Source organism: Mesoplodon bidens (assembly GCF_964165515.1).
Source record: "Mesoplodon bidens genome assembly, chromosome: 8".
NCBI lineage: Eukaryota > Metazoa > Chordata > Mammalia > Artiodactyla > Ziphiidae > Mesoplodon > Mesoplodon bidens.
In genome coordinates, this window is record NC_138165.1 from 60705561 (window position 1) to 60726004 (window position 20444).

The window sequence follows — 20444 nt, forward strand, 5'->3', positions numbered from 1 at the left end:
ACAAGTAAAAAGTGATGTATCTACTAGAAATAAATGATAATACTTAGATTTTTTTGTGCATGTGTGGTAGTATTCTACTATATTGTATTCTCTAAGGTTGTAAACATAAAGAGTGTTTGTAGAAATAAAGGTGGCCTTTGTGAATGTGGAAGGAGGACCCAGATAAAATAGATGGCAGCCTTTTTCTCTTTCAACCGTGGAACTCTAATTCAATGAAATATGTCTTCCTGGGCCGAAGAAAATTTAGACACTATTTGCATGGTCAAAATAAAATGTATGCAATAATTATAAATTTTCTCTCTTACAATAAAACTGCATAAAATTTAAGACAAGAATTTAGAGAATGTAGAATTTATTAAGGCCTTCATAGTCATTTTCTGTAGGCTATACCTTATTTAAAAGTTAGATTTAAGTATTTTTAAAATATTTCTCCTCTATCATTTTTAATAGCATTTAGGTCTTCTAATTTTTATTGTTATTTTGGAAATATATTGCGATTAAATAGTAGCTAGTATTTTTATTTGAATAATAGTTGGGATATGTTTGACAGTACTACAACCCTACAGTGTAACTTTTCTGCAGGACGTTAGCTAAGGGCAGAAAAACTTAGCCAATGTCTTCCAGGTACTTAAAGAAACAGCTTTAGGTATATAGCAACATGTGGCAACATGTATTTACTGCAAATACATATACCTCCTTTTGTCATGCCAGTTATGCCTGGACTGTCCACTAGTCAGTATGTGGCAGGATAGCAGCTACAGTGACCTTTGAAGCCCTTGTCTTCTGTATATTGCTCTTAGTATATCTAAGTTAGTGATAATAACCCTAAACTTTTCTTCTGCAGCTTTTTCTGGTATTTGAGTACAGTAGGAAATTCATAAGACTCTATATTGAGTAGATTTATCCAGGAATTAAATGCAGTTGTCCTTAAGAAAAAAAAATGCATGTTAGTACTGGCTGTTTAGGAGATCTGACTTTTCTGTTAGAGAGTAGAGAACTGCAGAAGACTGACACTGTCATGTGTTTTTCACTGGTGATATAGAAAACACAAAAGTGATATGTTTTATTGTTAATGCATTTATTTGTATAATTATTTCATTCTACAAACTCATTGGGAGCGTAGCACTGTACATACAAAGCTGAAGAAGACACACTTCCTGTCCTCAGTTCATCTTATGATATAATAAAGGAAATAAATATATAAATGAATAATTTCATTACAGTTTGATAAAGAATATTATAGATACGTAAATTATAGAGATAGTCCAAAAGATCAGAGATAGGGCTTCCCTGGTGGCGCAGTGGTTGAGAGTCTGCCTGCCGATGCAGGGGAAACGGGTTCGTGCCCCGGTCCAGGAAGATCCCACATGCCGCGGGGCGGCTGGGCCCGTGAGCCATGGCCGCTGAGCCTGCGCATACGGAGCCTGTACTCTGCAATGGGAGGGGCCACAACGGTGAGAGGCCCGCGTATAGCAAAAAAAAAAAAAAAAAAGATCAGAGATAACTTTAGCCCAATGTGTCTCTGTGTGAGGTGGTACCCTCCTCCTCTTTTCCCCACACTCTATCACACCAGGGCCAGGGCCTCACTTGTTTTCAAAGTGATAAGGACTCTATTGGCCTTTTTTTTTTTTCTTAACATCTTTATTGGAGTATAATTGCTTTACAATGGTGTGTTAGTTTCTGCTTTATGACAAAGTGAATCAGTTACACATATACATATGTTCCCATATCTCTTCCCTCTTGCGTCTCCCTCCTTCCCACCCTCCCTATCCCACCCCTCTAGGTAGTCACAAAGCACCAAGCTGATCTCCCTGTGCTATGCGGCTGCTTCCCACTAGCTAGCTATTTTAAGTTTGGTAGTGTATATATTGGCCTTTAATAGGAGGGTTCAAAAATGTGAAATGCCCTGAAGTGTTCTGGACAGACCTGTAATACTAAGTATCATCTTGCTCGAAATCACAATAGCACCTCAGCTGAAAAACACTGCTATCCTGTTTGTGGGAAGGCTTCATTGAATAGTTAACTAATCTTTGAGTATCTACTTTTTTTATGCATGATTCTAGATGCATGGAAGCAAATATTCTCAGAAAGTAATGTACTTATCCTAGTAAAATGTGGCTACCTGGATGTCAAAATATTCCAAAGACCATTTAACCAAAAATTTGGTTTTGTTAACCAAATTTTAAATTTGGATTCTGATTTGTCATATTTGAAGATGGTAAAATCTTAAGAGATACTGGGTTTCAGTGGTAGTACCATCTCTTCTTATTTTTCCTCTTCTTTCTCCTCTGTATTTCTTCCCAAAGAAATGTATTTTTTTAATGATAAATTGGTTACTAAAATATTTTTAAAGTACATGAATTTTCTTTTCTAGGAGAATATCGACCAGCAAAGTGACAGTTCTGGGTTATGGTCTTTTAACCACAGATGCGGTGACTTTGATAGATGCACTGAATAATCAGAACTTCAAAGTAGTTATTGTAGATGAATCACACTACATGAAGTCCAGAAATGCAACTCGCAGCAGGATTTTATTGCCAGTAGTACAGAAAGCCAAACGAGCCATTCTTCTTACAGGAACTCCAGCACTGGGAAGACCTGAAGAGGTATTAAAATCCTTATACTCTGGACTTTAAAAAAAGAATTGAATCAATCACTGTTTTTTGCAGTTTTTAATTTTAAATCAAATGCCTCAAATGCCACAAGAGCACATTGGGAAATTCTAGATATCTATTTATAGTTAAATATATCTTTTACCATGACTGTTTTTATCTGTTTACATGTGAACCATAGGCATGCTTGTAGGTATATATAAAAAATAGTTTTTAACTTCATTATAAGACTTTCATATTGAGTACACATTTGTAATATTCTTCACACTTGTGTTCTTATGGTTCTTCTATGGTCTCAATTTTCATTTATCTAGTCTATTTTACATTATAAACTCCTTATGACTGGTGTTGAATCTACTTTGTATCTTTTATACTGTGTTACATAATTTCTCTCTGTTCCTCTTTCGCTTCAAAATCCACATTTCAGAAGGTAGACAGAAAATAGAACTTATATGAAGACTAGATAGGGTATCCACTGTGAATGGAGGGATAAGGCATTTGTTGGATTCCCTATTTAGCTTTTACAACTCTAAGAGGCAGATGGGGTATGGAAGGCTGAGAGGAAGAAATGAAGGGTGAAACACTCTAAGGGTCAGTGTAACCTAGGGAAGCACTGTCTATTAAAGTACACTTAGTCATAGAAAAAAATATGAGCCTATTGTCTGGTAGGGTTGTTGTAAGAAATAAAGGAAATATTGCTTCGAAAGTACCTTGTCATGTTCCATAGTAAGCACTCAACTAAGGGTGCCCATTGTTATTTTTGATCCTTAAGCCAAGCCTGAGAAGCAGCTATTGTATTGCGTCTCTACTAGTATTACCAAGGCTCTGCTTTTGTTCTCCACCCTGGGAGTCTTCTGAAATATACATAACAGTACATAGACTGTGATGGTAAAATTCTCAATTTTACCTTTTATATTTTTGCTCTGGATACTCCCTGGAAGTGGGAGAGTGGACCCCAAGTAATTTACTTACGTTCCAAAATTATGTCACTGAATAATGGGGTTTATTATGTCTTAATAAAAAATACATAAAATGTATCATTTAAGAAGGAGAATATATAAAAGATATATGTATTTTAAGTGATAGTAGTAAAATGAATACTCACTTACTGATTACCTACTGTAAGAAAGAGAGCACTGACAATACAGTAGTGGCCCTTGTGTCCCATGTGATTACATGCCAGTACCTTCACTCCTCACCCAGTATAGCCACTATTCAAAGCAAGGGTAATTCCTGGTTTTGTGGATCACGATGGTTATAAAAATTGGGGATGTTTGGGACTCTTTAAGAAAAAACTATAAAATTACAAGTTCTAAATTAGGAGTTCTGAAAGTCCTCCAACTTTGTTTTTCTTTTTCAAGATGATTTTGAATATTCTGGGTCCCTTGAATTTCCATATGATTTTTTTTGTAGAACCTGGCATGTTTTGCAGAGAATCCAGCTTAGATTTTCATAGGTATTGTGTTGAACCTGCAGATCACTTTGGAGTGTATTGCCTTGTTTACAGTATTAAGTCTTCAAATCCATGAACATGAGATATCTTTCAATTTATTTAGGATTTAACTGTTTTCCAACAGTGCTTTGTAGTTTTAACAGGATAAGTCCTATGCTTCTTTTGTTAAATATTTTATTCTTTTTGATACTGTTGTCAATAGAATTGTTTTCTTAATTTCATTTGTAGAATGTTCATTGCAAGTATGTAGAAATACAATTGATCATGTATCCTGAAACCTTGCTGAACTCATTTATTATTTCTAGTAGTTTTTAGTGGACTCCTTAGGATTTTTTGTAGACAGTATCATATATACATTGCTTAATTGCCCTGGCTAGAACTTCCAGTACAATTTTGAATGGAAATGGCAAGTATGGGCATCTTTATTTTGTTCCTAATCTTAGGAGGAAAGCCCTCAGTCTTTCACCTTTAAGTATTACCTGTGTTACCTGTGTTTTTTTGTAAATTTCTTTTATCAGTTAAGTTCCTTTCTACCTCTTGTTTATTGAGTGTTTAATCATGGAAGGATATTGAGCTTGTCAAATGCTTTTTCTGCATTTATTGAGGTACTTATATATTTTTTTGTCCTTTATTCTATTGATAGGGTGTATTATAATCATCGATTTTCAGATGTTAAACCAACCTTGCATTCTAAGATAAATCTCACTTGGTCATGATATATAATCCTTTCATATGTTGCAAGATTCAGTCTGCTAATATTTTGTTGATGATTATTGTGTCTATATTCATAAGAGATATTGATTTATAGTTTTTTTAAAATTATATCTTGGTCCAGTTTTGTTATTAAGGTAATACTGGCCTCAAAGAATGAGATGGAAAGTGTTCTTTCCTCTTCTATTTTTTAAAAGAGTTTGCAAAACACTGGTATTACTTCTTTTTTAAATATTTGGTGAATTCGATGGTGAAGCTATATGGGCCTGAACTTTTCCTTGTGAGTCAATTTAGGTTAACAGCTCATTCTCTTCATTGAATAATGTCCATTCAGATTGTTTCTTTTTGAGTCAGTTTTGGTACTTTGTGTCTTTTTAGGAACTTGTTCATTTCATCTAAGTTATTTAATATATTGGCATACTGTTGTTCATAGAATTCCCTTATAATTTTTTGTATTTCTGTGAGGTTGATAGTGATGTCCCCTCTTTCATTCCTGATTTTAGTAATTTGAGCCATCTCTCTTTTTTTCTCGGTCGTTGGAGCTAAAGTTTTGTCAGTTTTGTTGCTCTCTCCAAGAACCAACTTTTGGTCTCATTGATTTATTTCTCTGTTGTTTTCCATTCTCTATTTTGTTCATTTCCATTCTAATCTTTGTTATATTATTCCTTCTGTTTGTTTTGGGTATAGTTTGCTCTTCTTTCCAGTGTTTTAAGGTTAAAAATTAGATTATTAATTTGAGAGCTTTCTTCTTTCTTAATACAGACATATACAGATATAAATTTTCCTCTAAGCACTGCTTTCATTGCATCTCATTTTTGGTATGTTATCTCCTCAGTTTCATTTATTGCAAAGTTTTATCTAATTTCTAAATAATTTCCCTTGTGATTTCTTTTCTGAACAATTTGTTATTTAGGAGTATGTTGTCATATAAAAAGGATGTAAAGCAACAAAGCCACTTTGGAAAACACTTTGACAGTTCCTTAATAAATTAAAAATCAAATTACTATAGTACCTAGCAATTCCATTCCTAGGTATATACCCAAGAGAATTGAATATACAGCTGTTCATAGTAGCATTATTCATGATATCCCAAAAGTGGAAAAAAGCCATTGTCCATAACTGCTGAATGGATAAACAAAATGCAGCCATAAAAGAAGTAAAGTACTAACATACTCTACAACATGGGTGAACCTTGAAGACATTATGCTAAGTGAAAGCCAGATACAAAGGCTACATATTTTTTTATTCTATTTCTATGAAATGTCCAAAATAGGCAAATTCTTGGAGATGGAAATATATTAGTGGTTGCCAAGACTGGAAGAGAGGGAGAATGGGAAATGACTAGTAATGGGTATAGATTTTATTTTTGGAGTGATAAAAATGTTCCAGAATTAGATAGTGGTGATCGAGGTACTTTTTAAAAAAAATATTTGTTTGTTTGTTTGTTTGTTTATGGCTGTGTTGGGTCTTCATTGCTGTGCACAGGCTTTCTCTAGTTGTGGCGAGCAGGGGCTACTCTTCATTGCGGTGCACGGACTTCTCATTGTGGTAGCTTCTCTTGTTGCAGAGCACGGGCTCTAGGCACGTGGGCTTCAGTAGTTGTGGCACGCGGGCTCAGTAGTTGTGGCTCGCAGGCTCTAGAGTGCAGACTCAGTAGCTGTGGTGCACGGATCTAGTTGCTCGGCGGCATGTAGGATCCTCCTTGGACCACGGCTCGAACCCGTGTCCCCTGCATTGGCAGGCAGACTCCTAACCACTGCGCCAGCAGGGAAGTCCCTGGGACACATTTTGAACATACTAAAAGCCACTGAATTTACACTTTAAAAGTGTGAACAGTAAAAGTGGTATATGAATTTATATTTCAATAAAGCTGTTGTTTTTAAAAAGCATATTAACAGTGAGACACTACTATGTGCATTCTATTAAAGTTATAAAAATGAAAAGATTTTATGATACTATTGATGGGAGTATAAATTGGGACCGTCTTTTTACAGTGCAGCATAGTAACATCTATCAAATTTTTAAAAACATATACCTTAAACCCACCTGTTTCATTTCTAAAAATGTACCCTATAAACCCATCTAATACAAATGCAGATGAGGGATGGATGGATGGATGGATGGATAGATATAGAGAGATGATTGATAGATGTAGATGTAGATACATATACCTACACCTACATATATTTACATATTTACACTCATACACACAGACTTACACCAAGTTATTAATTTTTATAACTGCATAAAAGCTAGAAACAGCCTATATGTGCATTATCAGGAGACCTTTAAAATATTTTCCAGTATGTCTACATAATAAAGAGTTGCTATGCAGCCTTTAAGCAGTATTTATTATTATTATTATTATACATTGCTTATATAATTTTTAAAACTAAGTAAAATTAGGTATATATGTACTTTAATGATGTCTAAGACATGTTTTGAGGGACAAAATTTGAGTTGTGTATGTTATATGATCCTCTTCATGTGAATAGAAGAGAATATACAAATATGCATATATAGGCATACAAAGTATAGAAATGTATATTGAAGAAAAGGATAGGAGTTATTCCTGAAGAATAGGATGGCATGGTTGGGTGGATGGAGGGGAAGGAGGAGCCTTGATGAAAGAGATAGATTTTCTTTTCTACTTTTTACTATTTCATTAACTGGATTTATCATAGTAACTAATTTACTTGAAAATATTACAACATATTGAGAACACTTGTATTGTTACAGCTTTTTATGCAAATTGAAGCTCTCTTTCCACAAAAATTTGGAACATGGACTGACTATGCCAAAAGATACTGTAATGCACATGTCAGGTAAGACAAACTATTTTCTGTAAGTTTTAATCCTCACATATTTACCATGAACATTAAGCTCTGTTAGTTATCCTTTGTTCCAGTGTTTTTCAAGCTTGTGGTAGCTATGGAATAATTTGAAGTAAAATCTTGGGTGGATGACCCATATATAAAATAAGTAAAAGGAGTAGATAATGGCAGTTTGTCTTTATTTTTTACCTTTCAAGTATTTCCTTTTTAAAATTATTTATTTTTATTGACTAGATGGATGTGCACATTGCACAAAAATGAAAAGTAAGTGCCCATTCCACCTGTGTCTCTCAGTTAAACATTCTCTTCTGGAGGAGGAGTATCCTTCTGGAGATACTTTATGCGTGAAAAAGCACATGTAGTTATGTGTGTATAATATTTTTTCATTTTATTTCTACATATATAGTATTGTAATGTACACACTGTTCTGCAGTTTGCTGTCTTCACCTACTATGTATTGGAGATTCTTGCATATCAGTTACTAGAAGAGCTTTGACCTTTCTTTTTAAATGCTGCATGTATTCTACTGTTTGGATGCCCTATAACTGATTTATGCAGTGTACTATTAATGGACATTTCTTTGTGGTATATAGCTGTTGCATACAGTGCAGCAATGAATATCCTTGCACGTGTTGAGAGGTAGTATATTATAGTGTCAAAGAGCATGTAAAACTAGAGCTAGACCACCTGTGTTTTATTTTCATATTCAGTGCCTACCAGATGTTTCATTTTAGGAAAATAAGTTTACCTCCCTATCCCTTAATTTCTTCAGCTTTAAAAACAGAATAATTATTCCTTCCTCAGAGTTATTATGAGACTTAAATTAGCTTATATTTATAAAGGCTTGAACGGTGACTGGCACATAGTGAGCTCTCAATAATTTTTAGGTATTTTAATATTTCATGTAATATACATGGGAATAAATATGTAAGATAAATTTATTAGAAGTGGAATTGCTGGTAGAAAGGGCATTTGCATTTTTATATTTTTTAAACGTTTGCAAATTACGCTCCACAAAACTGATACCGATTTATGTTCCTATCAGCAGTAAGATTGTCTCTTTCCCCACACCTTGCCAACATATTCAAGTAGAAATTATCTTGTATTGCCAGTGTGATTTGATAGTAGTTTTAATGCACATTAGTCCTCTTGCACATGACTAAGTGCAGCTGAACATTCTTTTCATGCATGTAAGGGTCATTTGTACTTTTATCCGTCAGTTATCTGTGCTCTTTGCCCTTCATTCTACTAAGCTTATTGGGTTTTTTCCTTATTAATGTACTGGAAATCTTTATATATTGTGAGCATCAGGTCTTTATCTGTGATATGAGTCCCTCATCTTTTTTCTCAATATGTGTGTGTGTATGTATTTGATTTTTTTCTTTCTACAATTCCCTCAAATATCCCTGTGTGGTTGTGATGTTCTGATGCCTTTTAAAGGGCTCTAAAGCACAGAGATACAAAGAATCCTTCTAAATTGTTTATGTGAAGGCAGTTTAACACTGATACCAAAAATCAGACAGGATAGCACACACACAAAAAGAACCAAGGATCTTTTTCTACTTAGGACTATAAATGCAGAAATAGTCAATATTAGTATAAACCAGATACTCATTGAAGGGCCTAATATATTAACCATATGCAAATGGAATCTATATCAGGAATGCAGCCATAGTTTAATATTAGGAAATCTATTAATAAGCCATGTTAATAATGAAAAGGAAAAGTTTCATTTCATTTTCCCCATTTATGCTGAGATAGAATTTAATAAAGTTCAGCATACATCTTTTTTTTTTAAATAAATAAATTTATTTATTTATTTTTGGCTGTGTTGGGTCTTCATTGCTTCATGTGGGCTTTCTCTAGTTGCAGCAATCAGGGGCTACTCTTTGTTGCGGTGCGTGGGCTTTTCATTGTGGTGGCTTCTCTTGTTGCAGAGCACAGGCTCTAGGTACACAGGCTTCAGTAGTTGCAGTGGGCGGGCTCAGTAGTTATGGCTCACGGGCTCTAGAGCTCAGGCTCAGTAGTTGTGGCTTATGGGTTTAGTTGCTCCGCGGCATGTGGGATCTTCCTGGACCAGGGCTCAGAACCCATGTCCCCTGCATTGGCAGGTGGATTCTTAACCACTGCACCACCAGGGAAGTCCCCAGCATTCATCTTTGATTACAGTTTTTAATAGTTTTAAGTTATTCATGTGTGATATTTATATACATACCAACACATATAATGTATACGTTTATGTGTCTGTGTATGTGTTTTAATCCCAAAGCCACCATCACATGAAACACTAAAACCAAGGCAAGGGTGTTAATTGTCATGCACTTTACCTTTATTCTGTGGGCATTAGTTCAACTAGTTCAACTACTCAAAAGAAAAATAAGAGGTAAAAATTGGAAAGAAAAAGGCAAAATTATTAATATGTGCAACTGATATTATTTATTTAGAAGACCCAAGACAATGAGCTCAAAAATGTTCAAAACCAAAGAGATTTCATTAAGGTGTCTTAGCACAAAGTTATCATTAAAAAGTCAGTTGTCTTCCTCTACACAAATAATAATAAATAGTTTTAGGATATAATACCAAATAGGTACAATGGTAGATATTGTTGGGGAGCCCTTAGTTATAATTCTTGCAGATTATAAATGTCAAACCTTTGCCTAGGGCTTCCCTGGTGGTGCAGTGGTTGAGAGTCCGCCTGCCGATGCAGGGGATGCGGGTTCGTGCCTGATCCGGGAAGATCCCACATGCCGCGGAGTGGCTAGGCCCGTGAGCCATGGCCGCTGAGCCTGCACATCCGGAGCCTGTGCTCCGCAACGGGAGAGGCCACAACAGTGAGAGGCCTGCGTACCGCAAAAAAAAAAATAAATAAATAACGTTTGCCTACGTGAAACAGATATATTAATATATTAATATAATTACATTCTGGGGACTAGCAAAACCTAACTGGTCAGAATACGTTTCTTTTTTGCTGTTTTCTGATTAGGACTTGTCACATGACATTAGAAGTGTTAGAAGTGTATACCTGTCCTTTTCTTGCTTATTAATGTAGACACTGTTTCAAAGAAAAGTTTATCTTTATGAAATGCTTTATGATTAGAGAGATTGTGTTCTATTTCCTGTTTACGAGAGAAAGCCATTTCAAGATTATCATGCTTCTCAAGGCATTTTCTTTCAGATTCCATTTCAAAAGTTGTATGTTATTCCTTTACTTCTTTACCTCGAAAGCCCTATGGTTTCATAGACTCTGATTCAGATCAAGGCACTTCCTGGCATTTTAAGTTAGTCTATGGAATGTTAAATTTTTTTCCATAATGTTTGGATTCTAAGAAGTTGTCATTTTCACACTATAATTTTGCAGAAGCCAAATTATGGTTAGTTATTCAGTTCTAGACCCTTATTTTATACTTGAAATGTCATGACTATATTAAAAATAAAATTAAATGAAGTTTGAGCAAAAGTGTAACTTTACCTTTGTAAAGTTGATTAAATACATAAGTGATGGTAAACAGAAGTATACTTACGTGAATGTGATTTTGAGATGAGAAGTCTAGGTGTAGGTAACCACCTACCTGGTTTGCTTTGAGAGGAACAAGAGAAAGTATTACTCAATCAGAGCATCTCATATCCAAGATTCCTTACATCATTCGCTCTACTAGGTTATATTTAGAAGAAGCTATAAATACAAATATGACTTGGAGAAGACAGCACATTCAGTTTCAACCATTAGCACGTTAGAGCTAGAAAGACTTTACAATCACGCAGTCCCCCTCTGTCATTTTATAGGAACCTGGCAAGGTTAAATGGCTTGTCCTGTATGTGACTTCCTGTTAACATTTTTTTCACTTTTCCTGGCAGTAAGAAAGACTTAGGCAATGGCAACTTTAAAAAATGTTCTTTTACATAGAAAAAAAGGACACATAGATAGTCCAGCCATGCATCCCGTTATTAGCAGCCACCTCCCTGATGTCATGCTTAAAGGTTAATATCTTTATAGTAATCTATCAAATTTTCTGAACTTTCTTTACAGCTGATATTTTGTGCCCATTCTACCTCTTAGGAGAAATAGTTGTCTAAATTTTTATGAGAGGGAAAATCCTGGGTGATAGTACATATAAAGATATTTATAGTCATTCTCCAAAAGTGTTAATTAGTAGGTTATGTCAGCTTCAAGAAATGTCTTTTATGGAAGTGCACTGTACCTTGTCGTTAGCACTGTTGCATTTAATGTTCTCATCCATGGCTAAATAGAAGTCAGGTCTACCCCATTTGCAAATGGCTCAAATCTGAGAGAAATAGTTAATATACTGGATGGCAGAGATGAGTTTGAAAACTAACTAGATAAAAATTAATAGGATAAATTCTACACTTATGCTTGGAAAGTCTGCTTTGTGTGGAAGGGATTTGAGAAATCCTCACCTTTTATCAGTAGTTCAGTTCAAAAAGACTTCTGGTTTTAAATAATGCTAGGCTAAATTAAAGTCAAGTGTCTGTCATAACTGATAAAAATAAAGTAATATTAGGGCACACTAATCAAAGTAGCATCTAGAGTAAGGGATGGTTCTACTCTGCTCATTGATTAGACTATCAGGAGTATGGTTTAATTTTGAATTAATCCACTCATTCAAAAAATATTTATAGGGTACTTGTTACATGCCATGCCATGTGCTAGGCATCAGGTATGCATTAGAGAACAAGACTCACGTGGTCCTAGCCTTCATTGAATTTTCTAGTCAAACACTAACCAGATAATTATAGTTGTGATGAGTGTCATAAAAGGAAGCAAAGAATGTTATGGCAGAATTTAATAAAGTGAACTAAAAGTAAGAGAGGACAGAAGAGGCATCCTGTGAGTAAGTGATACTTATTTGCATTCCGGGAAGAATTTTCTGTGGTAAGGCTCAGAGCAAGAGAGACTGCTATGCCTTTGAGGAATTAGAAGAAGTTCAGTTCAGCTTGAATATTCTTGAGTGAATTGAAGAGAGGGTCTCAAGACAAGATGGAGTTAGGCAGGGGTCATATTATACAGGGTCTTGTTCTTCATCATAATCGCAGTAGGAAGGCACTGGAGGGTGTTTTGTGTTGTTATTTTAGTTATCACTATTGTGGAGTTTTTTTAAATTACACTAGAATATACTTGAGGAAGTTTATCATTTTAACCATTTTTAAGTTTATAGTTCAGTGATATTAAGTACATTCACACTGTTGTGCAGCCATCACCACCACCCATCTCTAGAACTTTAATGGGCACTGAAACTCTGTGCCCATTAAATAATAACTTCCCATCCCCCCACTGCATGCATGAAAGGACACACATGATTATATTCACAAGTTTTATTTGTTATTTTTTAAGACAACATTTTCACATGGTTCAAAATTCTAAAGCAATAGAAACGTATATACTTTGAAAAATCTTCCTTTCACCCCAGTTTCCCTCCCTTTAGGCAACTGTGCGTAGTTTTTCATCTTTCCGCGTAAATTGTGTGCCTTTTCAAGCAAATTCCTATTTTTTACTAGTTGTTATAAACGTACATGTTGTATTGTACTTTACTTATTTGTCCTTTCTTTGTATACCTAAATACCTTCAGCCTTTTTATGGCTTTATGATATTATTTACAATATCCATAGTTTCTGGGCTGGCAAGAAGTTGAGGGACTTTGCATACTTTTATTTTCTCTAGGAAACTGAAAACGTTTCAGGGAAAAGTTTCAGAGAAATGGAAAAGTTGAAGGTTAAAAGTTTGATGAACGTTGACATGGTGTGAGATTTTGATGAATATTGACATGGTGTGAGATTTTGATCAATGGGGGAATGAGATAATGAGATTAGTGTGGTAGAATTGGTGCAGCACTGAATAACCAATTGAGATCAGCAATTCTAGATTTGTACTGGAACCAGTCTTCTCTAAGGTATATTTCCCAGCAGCGTGGGTAGAGGCTTGGAAAAGGCTTATAGTTGGATTGATCCAAGATTTTTTTTTTCACTAGCTTGCAATGCATGGACTGTGGGACAAGGGAAATTATACTATACTGATAAAAACAAAGGTAATGTATGGACTTGGAAATCAAAGTAAGGTGAGGAAGGATGTGAAGACAGGAAGGATATTGTGGATATGGTAAAAGTTGACTGAAAGGTCCTGATGAGATAGTAAAGCTACAGTGGGTGTGAGTGAACAAGAGGGCTAGGAGGACGGAGTTACTGAAGAGTGGAAGGTCTGAGTCTGAACTTACCAGGTAGAGCTCTTTTTCAGGATCGATTATTGCTGTGGGAGTAGAATGATTGGAGTGGATTTTAGAAGGTCACTGGAGACAAGGAATACAAGGAACTGAAAGGGAACTAAAAGTCACATTTTAAGAAGCATGTTAACAAATGAAAACATATCTGGGAAAGGGTTACCGGAATAATGAGGGATTTCATATTCAGCTCTACAAATGCCTAATATTATTGATTGCCTGCTATATTTAACATTATTTCAGAGCTGCCGGCAATACAAAGATGAGTAAGATGTAGTGCTTGATCTTAGGAAGCCTATAGGAATTTGAAAAAGAGAAGACCTAGAGGGAACAAGTCTTTAAATACTTAAAGATCTGTCATGTTTTAAAGGAATTAGACTTTTATCTTTGTGGTCTCAGAGAGTAACATTATTATCACGGAATGAAACTTAATGGGGAGGTAGATTTTGGCTTAATATAAGAAATTGTAAAATATTCATATGTATATATGACAAGAAGACAATAAAATATATAACACCATACAATAAAAATGGAGTGGAAAACTACCATAATCCAACTATACTAACAAGTAAATTGTTTTCATTTTTTTCTTTATTTCTACGCTTGTCCATATATCTAATAATTTTTACATAGATTTAAAGTTTAACGTAGCCTACATGTGATGCTGTCATCTACTGTTTTCACTTAGTATCATCTTGTCTCATGCTTTAACATTGTCTTCATACGTTATTTTATTTATTTATTTATTTTTGGAGCTATACAGAGACAAAGTTTTTATATACTGTCAAAATGAAATTTGTATTAATCTTTACATCAACTATAACTCAATAAAAATTTTTTTTGAAAACTTGAAAAGCACTATAAGCCTAGCAGACAAATAAACCTGGCAGACATCTATCGAACGCTCCACACAACAGCAGAAGAATACACATTCTTCTCAAGTGCACACAGAAGGTTTTCCAGGATACACCATATGTTAGGCCATAAAACAAGTCTCAATAAATTTACAAGGATTAAAATCACAAGTGTGTTCTCCAACCACAGCAGAATAAAATCAGAAACCAATTACAGAAAGAAATTAGGGGAATTCACAAATATATAGAAATTCAACATGTTCTTAAGTAATAAATGAGTCAAAGAAGAAATCACAGGGGAAATTAGAAAATACTTTGACATGGGGGCTTCCCTGGTGGCGCAGTGGTTGAGAGTCTGCCTGCTAATGCAGGGGACAAGGGTTCGGACCCTGGTCTGGGAGGATCCCACATGCCGCGGAGCAACTGGGCCCGTGAGCCACAACTACTGAGCCTGCGCATCTGGAGCCTGTGCTCCGCAACAAGAGAGGCCGCGATAGTGAGAGGCCCGTGCACCGCGATGAAGAGTGGCTCCCGCTTGCCACAACTAGAGAAAGCCCTCGCACAGAAACGAAGACCCAACACAGCCCTAAATAAATAAATAAATAAATAAATAAATAAATAAATATTTTTTAAAAAGAAAATACTTTGACATGAATGAAAATGAAAAGATAACATATCAAAACTTATGTGATTCAGCTATGAACACTGGGTGCATTTATCTTTTAAAATTAGAGTTTTTGTCTTTTCCTGATAAATGCCCAGGCGTGGGATTGCTGGATCATATGGTAACTCTATTTTTAGTTTTTTAAGCAATCTCAATACTGTTTTACATAGTGGCAGCGCCAATTTACATTCCCACCAACACTTTAGGAGGGTTCCCTTTTCTCCCCACCCTTTACCCTCCAGCATTTATTATTTGTAGACTTTTTGATGGACTAGGAATATTCTCTTTCCTCAGAGTAAATAATTCATGAAGGGTTGTTTCATGGAGCTATATTAGTTTTTTTAGGTAACAAAGTGAAAGATGAGAACTTTTTAATGCAAAATACAAAATTTGAAACCCTCAAGTTAGGTTTTTGTTGGTTTGTTTCTCTTTTTTTATATTTTTTTATTTTTTTGAATTTTTGAATTTTATTTTATTTATTTTTTTTATACAGCAGATTCTTAATAGTTACCCATTTTATACACATCAGTGTATACATGACAATCCCAATCTCCCTATTTTATTTTTTTTAATCTCTCTTTTATTTTTTTAAATACTACTAATGTAAAGATAGTTTATTCCTTTTGTGAAAAGGATTCATACTTATTTTATCAAATCAAACAAAGAGAAAATAATTTTAAAATAAGTACAAATTAACTGAACTCTCACTGTCCAGAGGTAACCAGGACTAATTTATTATAGTAACTTTCCCTCTAGATAGCTTCTCTGCTTAGATACATAAGGATAGGTAGATTGGTAGAGAGATAGAGAGAGAGGCAGTTTTATATAAATTGGGCCATATTATGCATACTCTTCTGTAATATGCTTTTTCATTGAACACAATTTTTAAGATGTCTTTCTATATCAATAACTAAAATACATCTTTTTTATTGGCTATATGATATGTCATTTTATGTATAAGATACTATGCTATGTATTTTAGATGTATTATCTTTAATTCTTTAAACAATCCTACATGATTGATATGTCCATTTTATAGATGAGTAAACTGAGACTTGAAAAGATTAAGTAACTTGTCCAAATCACAAAGCTAAAAAGTGAAAGAGTAGTAATTTAAACACCCCATGTCATCACTTTTCTGTTATTCCTTTTTCAATATTTGAATTATTTGGTAATTCAGTATCCATGTTTATATGATTGGCTAAATAAATAGAATAAATAGACTAAATAATATTGTTCTCTAATAAATCAAATAGCTGACTCTTCCTTTCTTGGTTAACTTTTTATCTTTAATTATTCCCTTTTATTCCATCTTTTGGTTTTCTATATAGCTATCACTATTTTTTTTTTTTTTTTTTTTACTCAAAGACTTCAGCAAATCTGTCAACTTCCAAAAGGTCATACAAGCTCATAGAATTATCTTTTTTTTTTTTTTTTTTTTTTTTCTTATTTCCTGGAGGCCTCCCTCCCACAGCCTCCTGTTCTGCTCCAATCTGGACTGGTTTTTCTTTAGGCATGGTGCAAAGCTGTCTTTCTGAATTTTCTTTTGCTGTTCCATTCCTGGATTTGATGACTTTTGTTTCTTAGTTTACTTTCTGGTCTTCTTTTTAATATTTTTTCATGGAAAAAATTCAATATATGTAAAAGTAGACAGAACAAAATAATGAGCCCCCATGTACTCTTTTTTTTTTTTTTTTTTTTTTTTTTTTGGATACGCGGGCCTCTCACTGTTGTGGCCTCTCACGTTGCGGAGCACAGGCTCCGGACGCGCAGGCCCAGCGGCCATGGCCCACGGGCCCAGCCGCTCCACGGCACGCAGGATCCTCCCGGACCGGGGCACGAACCCGTGTCCCCTGCATCGGCAGGCGGACTCTCAACCACTGCGCCACCAGGGAAGCCCCCCCCCATGTACTCTTCATGAGCATCAACATTTGTCAACTTATGGCCAATCTTGTTTTACTTATAATCTCATTTACCTCCACCACCCTGTATTATTTTGAAGCAAAGCCTAGACATCACATTTTATCCATAAAATGTTTCAGTAAATACATCTAGAGATTAAGAACTCTTTTTTTAAAAAAATTAATTATTGGGCTTCCCTGGTGGCGCAGTGGTTGAGAGTCCGCCTGCCGATGCAGGGGACACGGGTTCGTGCCCCTATCCCGGAAGATCCCACATGCCGCGCAGCGGCTGGGCCCGCGAGCCATGGCCGCGGAGCCTGTGTGTCCGGAGCCTGTGCTCCGCAACGGGAGAGGCCACAGCAGTGAGAGGCCCGCGTACAGCAAAAAAAAAAAAAAAAAAAAAAAAAAAAAAAAAATTAATTATTATACCATTATCATGCATAAAAAGATTAAAACTAATAATTATCCCTTAATAACATTAAAAACTCAGTGTTTCAATTCCCAGTTATCTTGTGAATATCATAATTTTACAGTTTTTTAAGTTTTTTCCCCATTGTTTGAGTCAGTACTCAAATAAGGCTCACACATTACAAATGATAGATCTCTCTCTTAATCTAAGTCTCTCAGGCTTCCCTGGTGGTGCAGTGGTTGAGAGTCTGCCTGCCGATGCAGGGGACATGGGTTCCCCCCCTGGTCTGGGAAGATCCCACATGCCGCGGAGCAGCTGGGCCCGTGAGCCATGGCCGCTGAGCCTGCGCGTCCGGAGCCTGTGCTCCGCAACAGGAGAGGCAACAACAGTGAGAGGCCCGCGTACCGCAAAATAAACAAATAAATAAAAATCTAAGTCTCTCTTAGTCTCCAAGTTTCTCCTCTATTTCCTTGCTTATTTGGTTAATTTTAATTTGTTGAAGAAACTAAATTGTTTCTGTAGTCTGGATTTTGCTGCTTGCATCTCCATGGTTTTGTTTAACATGTTCCTCTGTCCTCTGTATTTGATATAGAGATTTCAATTTTTTTAGCAATTCTACTTTTCTAGGGATGTTGTGTTCTTCCATTAGAAGGCCTGTGATATCTAAGGACTCTTTTTGTCATGTTAGTAGCTATCAACATTCAGTACATGATTTATTAAATCATTAGACATGGCAAAATGGTAATATTCTAATACTCTTTCTTCATTTATTACCTGACATGCCTCTATAAAGGAACCAACCATGCCTCATCCACTATTTGGACACTCAGTGGTTCTCTTTGTTTACAAAAGGCGGGATAAATGCTGAGTTTTTCCTTTTTATTTATGAGTTTTCAAAATAATAAGTTGTTTTGCTAGCATTCTCTAATAGTGTCCAGTGAGGGCTTTTATTTTTTATTTATTTTATTTATTTTGGCGGTACGTGGGCCTCTCACTGTTGTGGCCTCTCCCGTTGCGGAGCACAGGCTCCACACACACAGGCTCAGCGGCCACGGCTCACAGGCCCAGCCGCTCTGCGGCATGTGGGATCTTCCCGGACCGGGGCACGAACCTGTGTCCCCTGCATTGGCAGGTTGACTCTCAACCACTGGGCCACCAGGGAAGTCCAGGGCTTTTATTTTTGAAATTAGTAAATTTAAGTCCTTTAACTTTGTTGTTTTTCAAGTTTGTTTTGGCTGTTCTGTGTCCCTTGCATTTTCATCGAAATTTTAGGATCAATGTGTTGATTTCTGCAAAGACGTCATCTGGAATTTTGATAGAGATTGCATAGAATCTATAGATCATTTTGGGGAGTTTTGCCACTTTAATAATATTAAAGCCTTCCAACCTATGAACAGAGATTTGTTTCCATTTATTTAATTTTTAAATTGATTTCTATGGTGTTATGTACTTTTCAATGTATGATTCATAACATTTATTTTATTTTGTTTTTTTCATACACTAGCAGGTTGAAGAAATTACATTCTAATCCTAGTCTCTTGAGTGCTTGAGAGGTTTTATTTTTAACGCATATTTTTTCAATCCATTTTATTTATTATCTTTATTGATGGTCAGATCGTCCCACCTTTGACAAAAGGGACTGTCTTCAGTATGGTACTTTTGACAGAACCCTACTAGTCTTTAATTGCTTCCTTGCCATCTGATATGACCAGATGTTACAGGGTCATTTGTACATTTGTTTTCCTTTGTTCCTCTTAGCATATTTCCTGGTTTTTTCTGAACACATAACCCTGAATGGTTTCCTAAGAAACGTGCATAGAAAGTACATTTTTTGAATCTTTATATGTTTGCTTATAGATAATCTCTTGATTTTTACATTGGTTGGGTATAGATTTTTGTTTTGGAAATCATTTTTCCTCAGGAATTTGAAGCATTTCTCCATTGTCTCTAATAACCATGGTTGCCATTAAGAATCATAGTGCCATTCTGACTTTTGATCCTTTCCATGTTTCATATATTTGTCTTCCCCCCTATTCTGGAAGCTTGTAAGATTATCCTTTACCCTGTTACTGTTTAATTTCATAAATATGTGCCTAGGCTTGTGTCCTTTTTTTTCAAATGATGGACACTAATTGGTCCCTTTAATCTCAAAACTTGAGTGCTTATGTCTGGTAATTATTCGTTTTAACTTTTTCTTTCCCTTTCCTTCAACGTTTCTTTCTGGAACTCCTATTATTTATGTAATATTTGTTCTTTAACTTTCTTATTTTTATTTTTTGTTTTACTTTTTGAGAGATTTCCTCCTTTATCACATGGTTCTTCTGTTGAATTTTTGTTTTAGCTAAAGAAAATAGCTAAACTATTATGAATTGTTAGCCATCCTTTCTTACTCTTTCTACCCTTATTCCCTGTAGTCTTGTAACCTCCTCTTTTTGGATGCTTGTTGTTGCTCGGTGGATTTTCGGTATTCTTTTGTTTTATTTTTTATTTTAAAGTTTTCTTCTGTTTGCTGCATTTTATGTTTACTCTGAATTTTTTTTTGGTATTGTTTTGGTCTTCATTGTTCATATTGGAGGCTTTCCTCAATATCTTAATGGCCATTCATATTAAAAACTGAAAATGTTAAAAAGCTCATTAGAAGAGCTTTTTGACTAGAAAAGGATGAGCTTTTCATTGGGGAATCCCCAAATGTCATTATGTGGAGGACATCTTTCTGACCTTTTCAATTTTTAAAAGAAAAAAAGAACTGTCCATTCTTCTGCTGTGAGTGTTACGG

General features: G+C 35.3%; 1 protein-coding gene across 3 annotated transcripts in view; it reads left to right on the forward strand.

The window, feature by feature from the left end:
* Positions 1–20444, forward strand: part of ZRANB3 (zinc finger RANBP2-type containing 3) — a 258579-nt gene that overhangs the window by 140936 nt on the left and 97199 nt on the right. For all 3 annotated transcript variants that reach the window (XM_081241602.1, XM_081241601.1, XM_081241603.1), the window contains 2 exons: positions 2375–2606; positions 7516–7601. In XM_081241602.1, coding sequence (XP_081097728.1) covers positions 2375–2606; positions 7516–7601 — 318 coding nt within the window. The remainder of the gene's footprint in view (positions 1–2374; positions 2607–7515; positions 7602–20444) is intronic.